This window comes from Passer montanus, unplaced genomic scaffold (assembly GCF_014805655.1).
Source record: "Passer montanus isolate IOZ18808 unplaced genomic scaffold, ASM1480565v1 scaffold5, whole genome shotgun sequence".
NCBI classification, from domain to species: domain Eukaryota; kingdom Metazoa; phylum Chordata; class Aves; order Passeriformes; family Passeridae; genus Passer; species Passer montanus.
The window spans coordinates 12274399-12293971 of record NW_024369929.1 but is presented as its reverse complement, the minus strand read 5'-3'; the positions used below and the strand labels follow the sequence as shown (position 1 = coordinate 12293971).

General features: G+C 42.6%; 1 protein-coding gene across 7 annotated transcripts in view; it reads right to left on the bottom strand.

Moving 5' to 3' along the window:
- CHD2 (chromodomain helicase DNA binding protein 2) overlaps positions 1-19573 on the bottom strand; it is an 83849-nt gene that overhangs the window by 42142 nt on the left and 22134 nt on the right. For 3 of the 7 annotated variants that reach the window (XM_039723080.1, XM_039723079.1, XM_039723077.1), the window contains exons 5-6: positions 11079-14250; positions 10610-10743 (exon numbers count right to left, since the gene is read on the bottom strand). In XM_039723080.1, the coding sequence (XP_039579014.1) occupies positions 10610-10671 (62 nt within the window). In that variant the 5' untranslated portion in view covers positions 10672-10743; positions 11079-14250. Of the gene's footprint in view, positions 1-10609; positions 10744-11074; positions 19569-19573 lie in introns of those variants that run through there. The other 4 variants (XM_039723081.1, XM_039723078.1, XM_039723084.1 and 1 more) reach the window with 4 other exon arrangements.

The following is a 19573-nucleotide window of genomic DNA, read 5'->3' as shown; positions in this document are numbered from 1 at the left end:
CCATAATTCATGTGCTTTATCCACAACATTGTCTGAACACTGTAATTCTTTTTTTCAGGCTGTGAACTGTGTCATCTGAAAAGAGGGAGAGTTCTCTGGTGGCATACACATCTGTATGTGCAGATATTTGCCTGCACACCTGCTTCCCCTACTAAGGAAAGAAACACACATGAGAAGTGGTTATGTCCTTTTGAAGGCTGTTGCAGTTTTTTTTTTTTATTTTTTTTTATTAAGGAACAACCTGTTATTGAGGCAAAATATGTGTTTATCTTCTTTTCTGTGTTGATGAGATAAAATAACTGAAAGGCCTGTTTTCATAAAAGAATCCTTTCTAACTGTCACTGGGACAATCAGGAAGCATTTCTACCTGCCAACATAATATAATGTATCAGCAACGCTAGATGTCAAATCAGGCCTAACGCTGTATATTCCTGGAGACTTAAGTCCTCTTTTCAGAAGTTATTTTTGGAAATTGTCCTGGTTTAATGCCCCTGAGTTAGCATCCAAACAAGACCTACTTTCAATTAAAGTAAAAGTGAGAAATAAGCTATAATTAATTGTCACAAAAATCACAATTCAACCAGAGCACCCTCCTCCAAAAACACCCATGAACATCAAAGAAAGCAACAGATGGACCATTGGTAATTTCCTTGAAGTGAGAAACTCTTAAAAAAAGTTGAAATCTGCAAAGATTCAGCCAAATACATTCCTCTGGTTTCTGAGAAATACTTCAGGCTCTAAGTCTGGTTTAATTAAGAGCCTGCTCCTGACTTGAAAGGGAGCAAAACTAAATCATTCCTTACCAAGAAGAACATGATCCTTCCAAGAAATAAGTAGCTGAAAGGCAGCGATAAGACCCTTTATAGTGAGGCATCTGAGTTTAAAAGGCTATTACCACATCCCTGAAGCCTCCAGATTTTGCATTTAGTATTTCACATGACTTCCTTTTATAGGGGATCATCTTTGCAAACAGCAAATAATTTTGTACATTCTCAGTAAGAAGAAACAGTAGATATGCTTCCAGAAGGTGTCAGACAGCTGAAAAAATGACCCCAATACACATTTGTGAAACCAAGAACTGAGTGGGGCATGGCTCTAACTGGGACCATTCTGCCCCAGTGTTTAAAATGTGGCTTTTGAGGGACAGAACTTGAATTCAGACAGGGGAATAAAGGAGGATTAATAGCCCAAGACCCTCCCACAAGCAAAGCTCCTCCCAGCTTTAAGAACTGTTGTGAATGTTTTGAATCTAAACAAGTTTGAATCCCAACAGCAACATTCCACTGGGCTCTGCAGGGATTCGGCACCAGCAAAACCACCCTGCGAAGGCTGGAGAAGGACCTTGGCAGATCATGGCAGGGCTGGGTAACATCAGGGGCTGGGTGACAGCAGGAGCCGTTATTTTTAACTCCTGTGCATTGCTGGCCACAGCGTCACCAGTGCTGTGGGTAAGTGACACCCAGGTGCACATCAGTGGCTCACTGACAGCAGAATGCCCCGGGCAGGTGGCTGGGACACAGCCCCTCCCCGCTGCCATCCCTGCTCCCCCTGCAGCCCGTGTTCCCGGCACTGGCTGGATGTGCTGGGCTTCCTGGTGACACACCTGGAGAGCCCAGAGAAAGAGCAGGTCACCGCTGGCTTAAGCCCAGGCAGGACCGAGCCTTTGCAGTAACAGGAGCAGTGGAAATAAACTGCACTTGGTAGTGCAGGAGAGTTGCAGAGTGGACAATGCAAAAATAGTTTGGACTCAATTATCTCAGGGGTCTTCTCCAATCTCTTAGATCCTGAGCAGCCCAGGGCTGGAGGAGCTGCTGGGTCAGCCCAAGGGTGTCTGGCAGAGCCAGCTCTACCTGAGAGGAGCTCCTGGGCCCCCACAGCGCTTCAGCTCAGGCTGCCAGCTGCTCCAAGCCACTCCCATCCACCAGCAGAACCAACCTGAGATTTACTCCAAAGCACAGAGCAGCAAGGCCAATGCAGGCCACGGACTTAAAACTATTTAAACAGGTCTGTCTTCCTAAAGGGACCTGTACAAACTGTGGGACACAAAAGCATGGTGACAAACTACAGAAAGGGCAAACACATTGGCTGAGATGAGGACTGGATGGTATTAAACATTTCCTTTGAATATCTGATCTATAATATGATGTTCCCTATTATGAAGAGAAACTACGTACAAGAGTATATAGTGACAGGACACAGGGGAATGGCTTCAAACTGAAAGGAAGTAGGTTTAGATTAAATATTAGGAAAAACTTCCTTAACTGTGCTGAGGCACTGGAGCAGGTTGCCCAGACAATGCCCCCTTCCCTGGAAGCATTTGAGGCAGGTTGGATGGGGCTCTGAGCAACCTGGTCTAGGGGAAGGTGTCCCTGCCCGTGGCAGGGAGATTGGAATGAGATGATCTTTGAGGTCTCTTCCAACCCAAACCATTCTATGTTTCTATATAAACATATATGAAATGGCTACATATATTGCAAATACAAACAAGCACATGAATGTTGATATGTGCACTCAAGTCACAGGGTAGCTGTAAAAAGGCACTAAACTAAATTTAACCTTTAGGCTAAACAAGCCAGGGAGAGGAACACAAGATGCGTTCTAGTTATAGATCAGTAGATAAAGAGAAGATAACATGGGTACCACAGAGGACTGAGCAAATACCACAGTAATCATAGACAAGGCCATACAGACACGGCACATGGAGTATGCAGGAGAGCCAAGCAAAGGACAGATTGTGACACTGAATATAAATAAATTCATTCCTAGCTTTTTCAGTTCCCTTGATTTTAGTCTGAAAGTCTACTAAAAAGTGATTGGTGCTTGCTTGTCTCCCAAGGCAAAGATTTTCTGAGTGAGAAGCCTTGAGAAGGGTCATTTGTTGAAAGAGTTTTTCCCAGTTTTTTATTTTCTGCAGGGAAAAGTAGAAATGGGGGGAAGGGAAAGAAGAAAAAATACTCCTGCTCCTCTACTCTCCATACCTATGCATGGTGCTTTTACACATTGATCTGTCTCCAAGCAGGAACTTAAACTAGAATATCCTAAACACAACCAGGCTCCTCACACTGTTTACGAGTGAGTCTCAAACAACTTTGAATACTCAAAGTATGATTTGTCCAAATCTGGGCAAGCTTTAAAGGGGAACAACAAACTCCCACAGTGATAGGGCTGGCCCTTCCAGATTACCAACAAGTTTTTTCAAAGCAGCATAAAAATATCTCCCTAAACTCATTTTATGATCAGCAACTTCTTTTTATTTTTTTTTCCCCTTAAATATGTAGGTGAGAAGTTCTCGTGGAGAATCCACACTTCTGTGCCTGCAAACTTGGCTTGCAGGGTTGGGTGTTAATTACATTTACACAGCAATAGGCACAGCTGGGCCATGGTGCTGCTGTACCAGCTGAGGGATTATGCACCCAAGAGGTATCTATCCAAAATATCCACCTGAACTAGGCTGTGAGGCTTTCCAGCCTATTCTGGCCACTACTACTTAACCCAGCACAGGACTCCCAAATACCAAAGGCAGAGCTAAATATATCCCTCACTGCTCTGCTGCAGGTCACAAAGCACATTGGGCTATCCTGAATTATAGACTTTCCAAAAGCTGGCGGGGTTTTTTCCTCCACTAGGAAGACACTATGTTGTGTTTGCACAAGCAAGCAAAAAGAGCAATTCTTTCATGATGGGGAGAGCTGGCTCTCTCGCCCTCTGATCTTTAAGTCAGAGGCTGAAAATGCTTGGGATGTTTAGTGGGGACAGAGAAAAAAAAAGAAAAAAAAACCACACCAGCAGAGGGACAAAAGGAGTCAAAACCTGTCTGGTTGATTAAGGAGCACCATTGATAATCTCCAAGGCAGCATCCTTCCCTTTCCCTGCACAGAAAGGGGAGAACAATTGCAGTTCTCAGGGTTTGAATGGGCCCATCTCTCCCTCTCCGGGAGGCAGCCAAGCATTTCCCAAGCATTTCCCAAGCATTTCCGGGCTCCACATCCCGCATCAGCGGGCGGACCCCGGCTGGCTCCTGGCAGCTCCCAGCTCGTCCTCACGCCCAGCCAAAGAGAAGAGCCTTCCTCAGACAGCGGGCAGGGCTGTCCCTGTGCCCTCCGCCCTTCCCTTGTCCCTGTCCCTTCCTGCCACCGCTGCTCCTCGTCCCGCCGGGAACAGCCAGGCTGAGCTCAGTGGCAGCACAAAGGGGACTCTGCACACAGGCGCATCCCATCGGCAAAGGACACGTGGATGCACGAGGGGCCTGGAGTGTGCACACACAATTAGTACAGAAAAAGCGGGTGCTTTTTCTCCCTTGAAATTTGTAAGCTTCCTTTAAAACCTATCAGATTAAAGACATGGAGTGTATATGGAAATTTAGGAACCAAACCCCATTAACAGGAACATGATGGTGCAGAAATTCCTTCATGGTTCCAGGTGACCCGCAGTTCAGAAAAAGGGAGCCTGATCTGGCCTGAGGGGGTTATTCCAAGTGACTCTTAAAAGCTGTTTTTAACCAAGGCTCGTCAGTAAGACTAAGTTTTGCAGACAGCACATGGCATTCAAATCTCAACTGGTGACAACTCTGAAGTACAGAGATTCCTCCCCATGAGAGGGATGCAAACGACTCCTATAATTAACGTATTAGCAATTCTATTAAGTCATCTATACCTAACAATAACACTTGCAAGAAACGTAAATAGTTGCAACATGGCTTTTTCCTAAGGAGTCGGGTGTTCTGGAGTCAGTGGATTCTTGACATTGCAACACCCTTGTTCATAGCTGGGGTAAAGGTTGGTGAGCAATGAAGTGTTAAGCATCCCATCCCGTCTGTGGAGCTTGGCAGACACAGAACTGAGCCCTGCCAAGATCAAACGCCATGCCAGCACTTCCAGCACAATACCAGAAAGGAATCTGAGATCACTGTTAAAAACGTTTTAATTTTTAACCCTTATTAGTCAAGGTAAAAAAAGCACATGTATTACAGAGTAGGTTATCTCAGCCCACAGGTAAATATAAAGGAAGGTGAAGATTGAAAATTATAATTTAGCAGCAGTGCTACACAAGCTGTAATGTAAAATGAGCTGCTGCACATTTGGAAAGAATCAGCAACATTTGTCTCATTATATCCAAAAGATACTCCCTAAGAAAATGAGGCACTAACAGTGTGACAGACTCACAAAAGCTTCACTGCAAGTCACTAGGGGTAAACTTCTTCTCTGGGCTTTTTTTCTTTCATTTCAGTCTCCTCTACAGGATGTGAAGGTGGGCTTTACATACACACCAGCACCTACTGAAAGAGCATCTTCACATGGCATTTCAGCACACGTGTTTTAATAAAAGCACACCAGAAAGATTGATGTAAGACACCATGTCAGTAGAACAGCACATCCTTTGCTGGAAGGCTGCTTCTATCTAATTATGGTAATCCAGGCCATCCCCTCCCCCAGTGCTGTGCTGTTTGTATTTATTTTCCTTGAAGGAGAGGAGAGATAAAGCAGAACAGAAGCTTTCTCCAGCCATTATCAGCTCCTTCCTGAGCTGGATTTCAGCTAGGGGCAAGGAGAGAAGAGAGATTTAGAAGCCTTTTCCATCTCCAGAACTTAGCCTAATTTAACATTGCAATTCCTGCTGGGACTGTCGTGTGCAACCTGAAACAAGATGCAGTGGATACACACAGCTCCAGGTAATGTACCAGGAGATGCAATGACAACGTAAGCTGCCAACCTACCCAAAGCAGGTTTACTTGGGCTGTCTCGAGTTCAAAAGCAGCCAAGCCCATGGAAGTGGAAGCTTCAGCTCAGTCTCTAGACTCCTGCTTGCTGTCTCAGGTACTCTCATCTGCTCCTCAACACCAGCACTGATAAACCTGAATTAATAGATGTCCCATAAGTATAGTATAAAATCTCCTCAGAGACAAGTCTGGCAGCTCAGTAACCTGCCAGTGCTATGAGCAACTTTCTGAGGGGTGAAACACCCAAACAAAGACAGGAATTGGTTTATTCCTATAGCGAGTTAGGGAGATTGAAATGAAAGATCGGTGCCTTGCTGGCCCTGCCAAAGCTGGCAGTGGAAGCGTTTGTTTGAACACAGAAGTGTGGTTATGGCAGCCCCAGCGCTGCTCCCGGGATCCGCGTTCTCGGAAACGCCGCCACCGAGCCCCAGCTCGGCTCCAGCGCTGGAGGAAGTGGGGGAAGGTGCAGATAAGGGCAACTGCTGCCCTCAGAGCGCGGCAGGTGAAACATCAACCCGGCAGAAAGGGGAACAGGCTCCAGTCACCTTCCCTCGGCTGGAGGCACTCATGGAGCTGGGAACATGCCTGCACACACGTGCACTCAGCCATGGCAACGGCCCAGCCCCGGCTGTGCCACAGAAACTGGGTTACACAGTTACCCAGGTGAGCTCTTCATTCCCATTTTCCAGTTTTTATTCAGCAAAAGTCAAGCATTTTAGAGAATCTGTGCAATTTCATTAATTAGCTTAAGATGTTTAACTAAAAAAAAGAACAATCCAGAAGACAATGAATTACAGCTAAATGTAGCTTCTTGCAGTTGGTGAGCTTTTTTTATAGCACTGTATATATTGTATCCATCTCTGGCAGCAATCACAAAACAGGGAACAGGAGTTGAAAGCCTCAGGATTGTGCATGCGTAATTAGATGAGACACTTCCTTCACGAGGGTAATGTGAAACAGAAGTAACAAAGCAAAACAGGAACAATCTCCTTTGTGCTGCACACAGATTACATCACGATTCATATGCATTCCTTGTACATTATTCCTTTTGTGTCCCGCACTGATCAAGCATTTTTCCTTTTCAAAAAAGGCTCTGGACAGTTTCACAAAGGGTTAAAGCTTAAAAAGGGAGAAAGAAAAAAAATCCTTGTTGAAGAATGCGGCGGTGCAAATGAAACTGAAAGCCTCGACACATGCACATGGCCACAACAGCTAAAAAATAACTCATCACCCCCGGATAAAAACTTGAAACCCACAGTTTGAGGCATTTTAACAAATGTGTTCAGTGTTTCTACTCAGCTGAAAGAAAATCAGTTGCAAAATGCACACTGAAAGCAAACCGTGAATTTTGGTGATTTAAGGATACTGAAAGCTGTACCTCTCCTTAAAAAAATAAAAAAAGGGAAAAAAAAAGACAGATGTTCTGGGAATACTACGGCATTCTACCACTCCTTTTGAAGTTTAAAAAAAGAGAGTAAAAAAAAAAAAAAGGCAAATAAAAAATCCGCAGCAAAAAATAGCCCTGCTTCTTTTCAAGTGACTGCTCAAAATAGCTTGCAGTATTAAAATGAAAAGCCCTCAAAATGCAAGCGGAGCCCACGCCCGGAGCGGAGCGGAAGCGGGGGGAGGCCGCGGCGGGCGCGCGCCGCTCCCGGGGGCCCGCGCGGCGCNNNACCAAAAGGGCGGCCTTTGAACCCCGCGGCCGCTTCCCGCGGCGCCCGAGCAGCGCGGCACAAAGAACAGCCATTTTGTGACAGCGCCGGCCGCCGCCGCCGCCCGAGCCGCCCGCCACGGCCCCGCCGCTGCCCCAGCCACAACGGGCTGCCCCCTGCTCCCAGCGCCACGCACCGGGGCAGTTTGTGCTTAACGCGACCGTTTCCCTCCTCTCCCCCCCTCCGCCAAACGCTGGTTCGTGTGCACCGACATCTCCATAAAATGGCTGCCACGTCAGGCGAGGGTGTTGTGCTGCGCAAAGCCCTGCGCTGGGAGGTGGCTGCTGAGCAAAAACACGCCATTTCAGGCCGCTGAGCTCCAGCTCTGCACAGAAAACGGCCTGGGAGCTAGCCCACCGCATCCTATTTTTCCCAAAAAAAAGAGATGTTTTCATGCTAGAGAAGCCCAGAGCTGGACACAGACAGAAGGGCTGGCCCAGCCCTGCAGGGCCTGCAGCTCAAACCGTTCCCACGCTGGGTATTTCAGAGGTGGGAGAGAAACTGCAACAGATACAGGCCAAGGGAAAGGAAAACTACGTATCCCATGCCTGTTACTTGCTATCCCTGCAAAACTCACTGCTGGGCTTCAGGGGGGCCCCAGCCTGCCTCTGGCTCTGCACTTCCCATGAGGGCCGACCATGGGTGATGTACCTTCACACTACCTGCCCTTCAGACACGTAGCACAGAAGATGTTAGAAAATACAGCAGATTGTGTTCAATCACTTATGCAAATCCCAGGCACACAGGTGAGGGTCAGCAGGAACTGCAGCAGACCCAAAACAACTTTCACTTTGGGCAAAGTTGCAGGAAATCACTCAGCTCCAAGTTCTATTTACTGTCAAAGCACAAAGGACAGGTGTTGCTGAGCACCTGGAAAGGCAGGAGTACAAGCCCCAGCTTACAAACTGTAAAGAGTTAACACCATCTCTCTCCCCAGGAATAAATCCATCTGCTTTGGGACAATTCTCAGGCATTTTTGTTTATCCCACACAGGCCTTTGTAATTCCCTTAGAACTGGAAAAGAAGGAGTCAATTCCTCAGTTAGGGCACTACAGTGGTGTGCAAGAACTGTATTTTCTGGCACTCTTTTAACACCCTTCTCCAGCCCAGGTGAATGGCACTGGCTACATCCACCTCCTCCTCCAGCCAGGGCTCCCACCAGGACTGTGCAGGTACTTCCATGGATGCCAAGCTGGTCTCAGCAGCATGTGAAGTGCAGACACCGGTGCATTTCGGGGTTACAATACAGCAAAGTGGTGGCTTTACTTCCTAGAAATCATTTCCCCTACTTCAGGTCAACCTCAGGAAGTAAAGCACATTTTATGACATTGAGCTGACTCACACCTCACAAATAAGCTCAACAGGGTTCACTTGCAAATATCCTGTGCTCAATTGTTCCCACACTTCAGGTGTGTTGGTGTCACACAGAGCAGGTTAATTTAGAGAAAAAAAAAAAGATGTGAAGAGGGAGAAGGGTAACCTCACACAACAGGTGTTAAATGTAAATAGATCAATTATGATAAATAACCTTTCAATGAAAACCCCAAAAGCACAGACACTATGCAAATCTCATACCCCTAAGGACAAAACCCCTGTGGGACTCCTGCTACATGGCTCAGATTTTAGCTCTTATTCCTTTCCAACACTGGTAAAATACTTTCAATTTCCTCAACAAATTATGTCTATTGCTGCTCTTGTTGATAATCTCCAAAAAAGCATTAAAATTTATATACTATGTAAAATAATTTTTATAAATGGTGACTTTTTACATAATATTTTGTGTGCAGCATTTACAGTAAAGAAAGCACAGTATGAAAATCTGATGTGTTTTTAAACTGCATTATTAGAAAAGCTCTGTTTAAGTGCTTCAACAATCCCTGAGGCTAATTTAGTTATTAATAATTTCAAATTAAACCATCTTACCCACATTTATTTTAGAATTTAAAATTTGACTGCATTTTTAAAACACCCAGAATACCATCCAAGTTTATACTAGAAGGTTACAGCAATTTAACAATAAATATATTGCCACAGTATTTCAAGTTCGTTTGCTTAAGGAAGGTTAAATACTGGACATCAGAAATACTATTCAAACACCTGAACATCACATAGAGCACATGTGATACAACAGACAGTTCAGAGTTCTTTTTTATTAATGTCGGTTAAAAATGCAGGCAGACAACACCAGAGAAAAAGAAACAAACCAAGATCCAACTGAAATTAACAAAATGCAAAACTCAGTAACATTTACAAACCATAAACCAAAAATGCATAGTTTAATTTCCAATTTTTGGAAGAGTCGACCTTTTAAATACAAAATTAGCTATTTGGTAATTGTACTTCTGCATTCCCAGCACACAAACATTTTCAGTATTTCATACTTTTCCCACATAAAGATTAAGTTTCTAAAAATCTGTAAATAATCTCATTACTTGGCAAAAGTAAATAAAAATACTCTGAGCAAAAATACGTTAAACAAAACAGGCAAATCATTTGGTGCCTCTTGTTAACAGTCCCAGTGTATATTTTATGATACAAAATGCCATCACCAGCAGGACAAAGTCTGGTTAAATTGTATAAAAATATTCTAAAATACCTCCACAGAATCAAAGTTCTACAAGCTCAAATAAAATTTGAAGTAAGAGGTATCCGACAAACAGGCACTTTCCAGTTTATATTTTAAAATAAGCTTTTTTTCATTCATGTAACTTTTTCTTGTGCCTATTTACTATAATTTACTACTACACCAGGCTTCTGTATGGCCCTCAGTTAAAGTTTAGACTTCTGAGATTCTTCAAAGAAAAATTTGCCTTGTATGTAAAATGGTGCAATGCAGCAATGGCTAAACCGACAAGGTCATTTTTCACAGCACAAAAAACCTAAAAACTGAAATTCAAAAGCTGGAAAAACATCATACAGGGGCAAGGGCTGCCCTGAATAAAGGTACAGTACCTTTTGCCTAGGACATGGGCCCTTAAGTCACAACACAAGTTTCAGAAATTGCTACCAAAAAAAATTAGGGTGTGGCATGCTAACAATCTCAAGGTCATTCCTTAAAAAGGAAGCAAAATCAGTAAAATGTTTTCTATTAAGCACTGACAGTAACCCAAGGCTGTCAAAGTAAACAGGGTATTCACAGGTTTTACAAAAAAAAAAAAAAAAGAAAGTTGATAGGTCATACCTCGATGCATTGCTGTGGACTGAACCCTCCTCTCCTTGGCTTTTGTCCTTATTTCTCATCATCTTTTTATTCTTAAATATTAAAAGGGGGTCAGGGGTGTCTGTTTGCTTTGAAGTCCTGTGCCCAGGTATTTACTGTCAAAAGTTGAAAGAAAGGTAAGGTCCCAGTTTGTTTCACTGGCTTTCATTATCAGGAACAAAGTCCTGACGCTGCAATGATATTGTTATAACAATACACAGCACTGATCAACACGGCAAACCGGAGATTTAAAACAAATAATCATTTTTACAAGAAAAATCCGAGAATAAACACAGGAGAGGAGCATCCTGCAAACTTTCCCAAAGTAACACTGGATGCAAATAATCTCTGTATCTTATTGCGTCATCCCAATACAGCACAAATCGGTCGAAAATCAAAGTATTCAAAACGGCAGAAATCTAAAAATTATTATTATTAATTGCTCACCTACCTGATCCATGCACCGCCGCCAGGACCAAGTCGATATTAGTTTCGGGTAGTGGAAAAACATTAGATCCAAAATATTTGTAATTATACCGATAAAATATAAATTTCAGAAAATGAAAAAAAATATATATTCTAATCCCAAAAATATGCTGCCGATAAAGCAAAAGAAGCGGTAATTAGTACAAAAATGTCCGGGGGAAAAAGCTCATTAGGAGAGCGCACAAAAATGGAGGTACGCCATGGCTTCTAAGCTGGAAAAACAACGACCTGGGCTCTCTCCACGGCTTCTTCTTTCCAGCAAGGCACGAAAAGGGAGCCCTCAAAAGCTGCTTTTCTGCCCGAAAAAGGTCCGCTCGGCCCCCGATTAGTGCCTAGGAGAGGCAAGGGGCTGTGGGGGCCCCCTGAGGCTGCCTGAAAGTTAGGGAAAGTTGCGTAAAGTGTTGGGGAAGGCACGGAGCTGAGCGCGCTCTCTCTAAGGCACAGCCGCCATCTAGAGCTCCTTCCCAGCTCTGAGCTCTGCCTTTGATTGACACTCTCTACATTTACCCCACAACTCAGGTGATGTACCATAGACCCACCCCTTCATTTCTACCAAAAAAAGAGAGAGCCTCCACCTAAAGGGTGCCTGCTACCCCACAGCCCTGGCTCCTTCCAACTACCCCAGCTCAAGGGGCACCTTAACCCCATGTGGCTCAGGCACCCTTTGGAAGCCAGAAAGAAATGGAATTTGTGCCTTTTGTTTTAAAGATTTGCTAAATATTTCAGTGCCTGGGCTAAAATTACTTCCTCCCTGGACAGGAAGTGGTGCTGTTACAAGCCATTTTGAAGGCATGGAAGTGGAGCTCACAGCCATGCAGGCAGCAGCAGCCCACCCCGGCGGTCACCCCACCCAAGGGGCAGCTTCCCCCCAGTTCGGTGGGGGAATCCCCAGACAAGAGCTCTTCCCTTTGCCCCCCAGTGCTGGCACTGGCAGGGGGGGACAGGAGCATCCTCCACTCCCAAGCCAACCCCACAGAGCTGAGATTGCCCTCCAGCTCCACAGCGCCTCCCTGGTGGTTCCCCCCACAACTCAAATCCAGCAGCCACACCGCTTCCATCAGCTACGCCAAGGCACTGCGGTCAAGCCAGTCCAACTCCATCAAACTGCTCATTTCTCATGCATTTTCTTAACCCATTCATGGTCATTAACAGATTTTAACACAACAAATTAATTTTAAAGCTGCACAACAGCCAAGCTGCAGAATTGCAAATCAATCAATGGACATCTCCAACACAACATCCTGGAATTGAGAGGATGTATCACCAAGGGAATGGAGGCGATCCAAGTACCCCCATACCACTTGATTCTGACTACCAGTTGTCTTCCATGACCAAAACCAACCCCTTAAAGCATAAGAACATCTTGCATATTCATAAGCACCACAACAAGACACAGCCATCAGCCACTGGGGGACCACTGGAGGACAAAGGGGCAACGGGCTAGTTTGGGTTTCTATGGGAACATCCATGGCACAGCATCCCAACAGCCCAAAACCATTGGCTTCGACCAGTAGAACCAACACCATCCCCTTTGATTCCTCCACAGACCTGCCACTTATCTCCTACAACCATCCATCCTCTTTCCACAAGGGGCTTCATTAGGAACTCTCCAATGCCACAAGCCATTAAAAAAAATTCCACTTTACCAATTATTCACAGAAGACTCCTTGCACCTCGACTGCAAGAATTAAAGAACCACAATGCAAGACTATTCAAAATATTTTTTTGTAACACTAAGGAAATCCACTCATTTGAATGAGAAACCCTTCAGGTTGGTCCCAGAATCCAACTCCACCATAAAAACACATGGCAAAACCAAAGTGGGGCAAGCATGTACCACCAAAATGGCTGGATGGAACAGGCATGAGCAACTCATCATGGCAAAAATGGGTATTTCCAAAAAAGTCTGAGCAAGGCAAATAGTTAAACACAGACAATGAACAGGAATTTGTTTGGGTTTTGAAATATAATTTCAAGATTATCTCAGCCCAGGTTTACCATCTTGACCCTCCAGCACAAAACAAAGACAACTTTGAGTTTCAGGTTAAACATACAGAGAAGAAATGCCTACAGTTAAATTATTAGATCCACTAGAAACCTGTAAGGAAATCACAACTTCAAATATTAGAACCATTTTAGAATTCATTTGCAAAGGTTAAAATGTCTTTTGTAGCCTTATCAAAAATAACTCAATTTTTCTCATCAAACACATGGCACAGTATCGTGACACTAAGGCTACATGCAAGAGCAGTGAAGCACATTGGACACTTGCACAGAACAATTTTAAGACCAGAGAGACTGTTCAGGAAGTCTGTAGTCCAGGAAATCTGTTGAAAAGTTTCTGTACCCACACACAACCCAAGAACATACCTAAAAAAGTTACACAAAACATTCAAGTACTCCTTTATTGTCATATTTTCTCAGCCTTCAACTGGTATCAATTCCATCTTAAAATAACTTCACAAAGTTCAGCAGCAGTGCCCTGACAATAGGCCAAGTACTGAAAACCCCTCATATTAAGCACCTGAATGAACAAGCCAGCGAATAAAAATTCATTCGAAGTCATGGCAAAGTGAACGTAATTTGCAAATGAAAACCACATTTGATACCAAGTAAAGCACAAAATTTTACCTTGCCTCCAGTACTTAGCTAAAGTATTTCTCAGTTTAATAGCAACCAAAAATGTAACCCACTTTAGTATCAACTCAACAAAAAATATTCAGCCAGAAAGGACAAACACAAAGTGTGAAATAAACCAAAACCTTTTATTTAAAATCACTTCATAAATTACATTTTCTCAAAATGTAAAGCAGTAGCAACAGATCTTTTACCAAATTAATTTGCCTGTCATGCAAAAACAACCCAAAAGGAAAATTTTGCCACCCAGTCCTCAAACAGATCCATCACTGGATAGTCACTGATTCATTCAAATGCAAGTCCATTTTGATAGGATGATCACAACCCAGATCTTCTCTGGTTTAATAACATGAGAGTCCACGTTTTAACATCCTTTTCTTGGACAGACATCCCAGCACTCATGCATTAGTCCATTTCCTCAACCTCTCATTCCCCAGTGGAACTGCCATCTTGGTGTCTCATTCGTAGACTCCTTTTGACACTCTTCAGCTGAATGGATTCTTTATGAAAAATTAGAAGAAAAATGCTGTTGGAACACACATCATTGCTTTAAACTAAGACATTCAACTACTGTACCTTGAAGATAATTTAAACATGTAACTCATGCTTCATTCCATGTTACACAGTCCACAATATCTACTTTTATCAGAAACAATGTCAAATAATCAATTCAAGAATAAAAATAAAATTCACCAAAACTATAAAAATAAATGGGAGAAAATATTAGAAGTCCAAGAACCCTTTCAGGATCCATGAATTCCATTTGAAATTTTTAAACCACTAGCGAAATCCGTGGTGGGAAATGAAAGAAATTTGCTCTTGCAACCATTTTCATTGCACTGTCCCATCCCCTGAAGCCGACATTGTGTAGCAGAACACCAAGGTTCTTGTAACAAACCAAAATTTGTAAGTACTCTTCAAGCTCCTTTCTTCAAAGACACAGATCCATCAAAGCCAATGGAAACTGGTTTCTTATAGACAGATGGTGACTGGACACAAGACATTCCACCATCTTAACCCAGTTTTCCAGCTCATGAAAGATGTACAGTGCAATAGCAAACACACTTCCAAGCAAATGGAATGACTGGTTTAGTTACTGGTGGGAAAGGACACACCAGGAATCAGACAGAAACGGTCACAAGTCACACTAGCTACCTTTAGCAAGGTAATTCCAACTGTACTCATCATGGAACTGCAACCAAGCCCACAGGTGAGGGACAAACCAAAGTGAACAAACAATATCCACATGGATAAATACAAACCCCATGTTCCCATCTTTCTGTCTTCTTCCAAGAAATAGAAGCTCGATTTACTTCAAGTAAAACCTTACTCCTCCTCACATGCAAAACTTAGGTACAGGAAGTTACTAAGTGTTAAGAACATCATTTTGAAACCAATGCTGATATGCAAAGAGGGTTTTTAAATGTCTTCATGATTTTGAGTATCTGCATTCCAACATCAATTTACTTTTTGAATATGTATAGGTTTAACCTCATTTTAGACTGAAAGCCAACTTCACCACCACTCTGCTCCCTGATAATCCTGGGCAGATTCTGACAAGGGATGCAGAAATTACCCACAGCCCAGCAAAAACCAGTGGGGCCATCTAGTGGTCTCTGCCTCTGCATCCCAGCTTCCCCAGTCTCATCTCAAAATAACCAGTTACAGCAAAGCAAAGAGCACTGGAAGCAGTGCAACAAGCCCCAGCCTGACTTGCTCAAGTACCCATGTGTCCTGTTTTATGCTGTTCTATACGTCCCTGTTTTAAATACAATGGGAAAGTCGTGCACATAGAAGTGGAATATGGCATCTGGTAATTTCACTTTGCACTGTGAAACATGCAGAGCTGCAGGAGTATTCAACCCCAGGACATTCATGCTTTCAGAAACAGAACTTTCAAGTTTAAAGAAATGCTCTGTTTCAAACATTCAACTCATCCTCAGTTAAGACAATGTATTAAATATTTTGAAAGGTGTTTTTCCGTCCCACTAAGCTAATGTTGGGGTTGCTTTGGGTTTGGTTTGGTTTTTTTTTTCCAATTCTCACCAAATTAATTTCAAATCTATTTAGGCATTTGAAGATTAATTAAAATTTGGAATGTTTTTTCATGGTAATACCTTGACAGAAGCATCAAAACAGGAAAAAAAAACAACACAAAGTTGTTCCATTATTGACATAATCAAACACTGACAAGTACTAACATATGTACATATACCCCATAAATAGGACCATTGAAATATTTTTAGTTATTTTTAATAAGCTTAAGATATAGAAATCCAATTACTCACATCAACTTTCCTCACCTCTAAAAAGGGTGCTTTAGTTATGCATTAGTCACCCTTTAAAAGGCTCTTTCCAGTTGGGTTAGCCCTCTGCCTCAGACACTCACAGGACCTGCCAAAAGCAATTTCAGGGCAAATTTCCCCGCTCAGTTCACCTACACTGGGTTGGACCAAGAACTTCACAAGTAACCCCATGACCTTCATCTTAAATGCTTCTCTAAACTTGTAAAATAATTAGCAGTAAACAGAACTGATGAGGTATTATAATTAAGAACACATTCTTGTTCTCCAAGTTATTATACATCAAAAAGATGCCACAGGAATGTCCAAAAATTAACAGCATCCTCTACACTTGTGAAATTTACATTTGCTTTAAAAGATTTCACAGCATTTGTTTACTTAGGAATTAAGGCACATTATACTAAGAAATTTCAATAATGTTACAAAAATACACTCCTCCATGAAGATATATGCAGTGATCCTACATTTGAGGTAGTTACTGGAAAACCCATTTTTTTCCCAGATGACATGAGTCTACCATTCCTTCTGTAAAATGATTTAGGCATCCGCCCATTTTTCAAGCTTCTGTTATCTACCAGTTACTGATTTGGTTTCCAAGCACTGTTATTTTGGTCATGATAAATCAGGGACCTGGGTAATGCTGTAATCCTGACAAAGTTTCCTTCAAACCACTGGTAACATGTTGGCACTCCATGCCATCCATTTCCAACCTGCCTAAAGGTTCAAGGCAACAATTACAAAACATCTGAGTTTACAAAGTTTTTCTCTTCAGCTTTTTTTGCAATTATTTGTTGCTGTATTAAAAGATTGCAGCAACAACAGACATCCCTCATGGCCAAACCCACTGCTTCAGCCACTGCAGGTCCACTGTAACCCTGCATTCCTTAAAGGGTGAGACTGAAGCCCAACACGAACAACACCCATGCATAAGACACCAATACATCCACAAACTATTCCAGAATGAAATCTGAGGCTCAAACTCTTAACTAAGGTGACCTACTTGGGAAAGGGAATTCACTCCAACAGAGGGAGCAGAATGGGCAACATGAGGTTCTGAGCAAACCAAACCTCAAGTTTTACACTTCAAAGCCCATTAAACCAAAGTTTTATTCTCAAAGACATCCCTGGTAACTTTTACACTGGAGGAAAGAAGTTCCTCTATTGCCAGCTAAGTCCATCATGTTATTCTGTACCATCCTTAGCAGGAACTAAGTGCTCTGGACAGCCCGAAATCTGCTTTTACCACCATTAGATGTTCCCTAAGCAGAACAGTAAAAGCACAACCCGTGTAGGGTTTGGTATTTATAGGTAAGAAAGGCTATTTCCCAGGTTTGTCAGATTTCAAGGTTAATTCCAGATAAGATGTGGCTTTGTTCACAAATGCACTCTTTTGTGGGTATTATTTTTAAATAATACATTTTACTGCATTAAGCAAAGTATGCCAACTTTAATAAAGCTCCTGGTGTTTTCGAGTATTTTCTCTCATCTCTTAAAAAGGGAGTTAAAAATCAGTGCTTCAACTAAACACCACGTTAACCAAATAATGCAACACCAGATATTTCAAGATCCACACACTGGAATGCTTTCACAACTGCTTTTTAAAACAACTTATTTTGTAGACAACCATTTCAACTGAGTCTTTTAAGGGTTTCACATTCACCTCTTCCTTTAGGTAAGGATTGTAAACCAGAAACAGATGGAAAATCACTCACAGTGTAACTGAAAAGCCAAAGTCCTACTCAAAGAGCCAGATCTGACAATAGCTAATTTACAACCCAATGAAAAAAAACAAAAATGCACACAGAAAGATGTAGCAATCACACAAAAATTAATATTGAAATGGAACATGAGTCACATGTTTAGAGATTCTAGCAGGTGACTGGGGCTAGGAAGGCATCAGTGGATAGCATAAGAAGAGTTTTGAGGAATAGCTGGAGAAGAAACATATCAAGAAATTTACTGCTGGACACACACCTGCAGTGGGAAAAATAGCTTCAGACTTCTGAAAGAACAAAGTAATAAAACTTACAGACCACAGTGGTAGAAGAAATTAAATACTTATCAAAACTAAGTTTGTGTACACACATTAAAAACTTAATTCCTCAAAGCCCATGAACTCTTTTGTTACATCTTTTTCTAACTGCTTTGCTTCAGGACTGAAAACTCAAATGGTAAAACTGGTCCAAAATGAAACTGATCCAGAAGCAGCAGGAGGCCAGACTAAGACAGCCTGGCAAGGTCTGCACCTTCTCCCACGAATTCCATTTCCTTTGCAGAAGGGCTCTACATTAGTCTCCACACTATGGAGTGGAAGAGAAGCACAGGACTCTGGAGTACAAAACCAGCTTCTCTCCCTGCTCCTGAGGCAGTGCAGAAGGCAATGGCTGCTGGAGGGCTCTACTAACAAACACAGCCATGGGACAGCTGAAATTCACTGTCATCTAGCCACTAAAATGAGTGGATTTGCATCTTGGAACATTTTCCCAAGTTATCTGAGGCCTAAGAAGGGTTTTGCTCAATCAGGTGGCATGTGAGACTAAAAGAAACTGTCTCTTAAAGAAAAGCATATATTCCAAAGCACAGTGCTCCAGGAATAGAGCTTCACATAAAAAAAAGTTAATCCATGCACACAAACTGCAATGGATGCCCTAATTAAATATGCAGAATCAAGGAATCTGAATTTTAAGCAGAGAGAAAGACAAAAGGACTTGGGTCTTTCCACAAGCAACTTCCAAGAAAGTCACAAAATGTGCCAGAGACAACAAAAGGTCAAGACCAAATCCCTTTCAGTTAAGGAAATGGGAAAAAATTCTCTCCCTATATTCATCCAGTATAGAACTGAATTAATTTACCTACACAAGCCTGCCAATTTTATGTTTTGACTATATGAGGAATAATTTGAAGTCTATCAGTCAGCAGTTTAATTTAAAAAAATACAGGAGACTGTACTGGCATTTATCATTTTGTGCAAAGCCAGAGCTTTATGAATGAAGAAGAGAAACAGAACAATTGTAGAACAGGAGACAGTGACTGTCTGCTCAAAGGCTCCCACTGATCCTGACAGAAGCATAAGGAAACACAAGATGCTTGTACAGCAAGTTCTTCCTGCTATACTTTCCACACCATTTGTTATCCAAATTGTGTGTAGTACCTCTCTAGAGACAGACATCAGCATACCAAAAACCCTTCTGAACAAGCATAACTATGATACAAAAGTTCTCAGTGAAATGTGGAGTCAAATCACAGAAGCCCCCAGAACTGCAATCAGATCTGGAAGCTGTTCTGCAGCCAGCCGGGGAGAGAGCACTCTCCAAGTACTGCTCACTTCCCCAGAGCCCAGCAGGAATGATCCAGGGTTCTTTTCAGCTTTTCTGAAACACACACGCACACATGGCCTCACACTAATGACCTTCAGAATGTATCCAGCCAAAGCCTTCAGCCACTCAAACATTATAGCCATGTGTGGTTGCTGGGGTTTTTTTAAAGCTAAAAAGTAAATGTTATTAGGAATAACAACTTA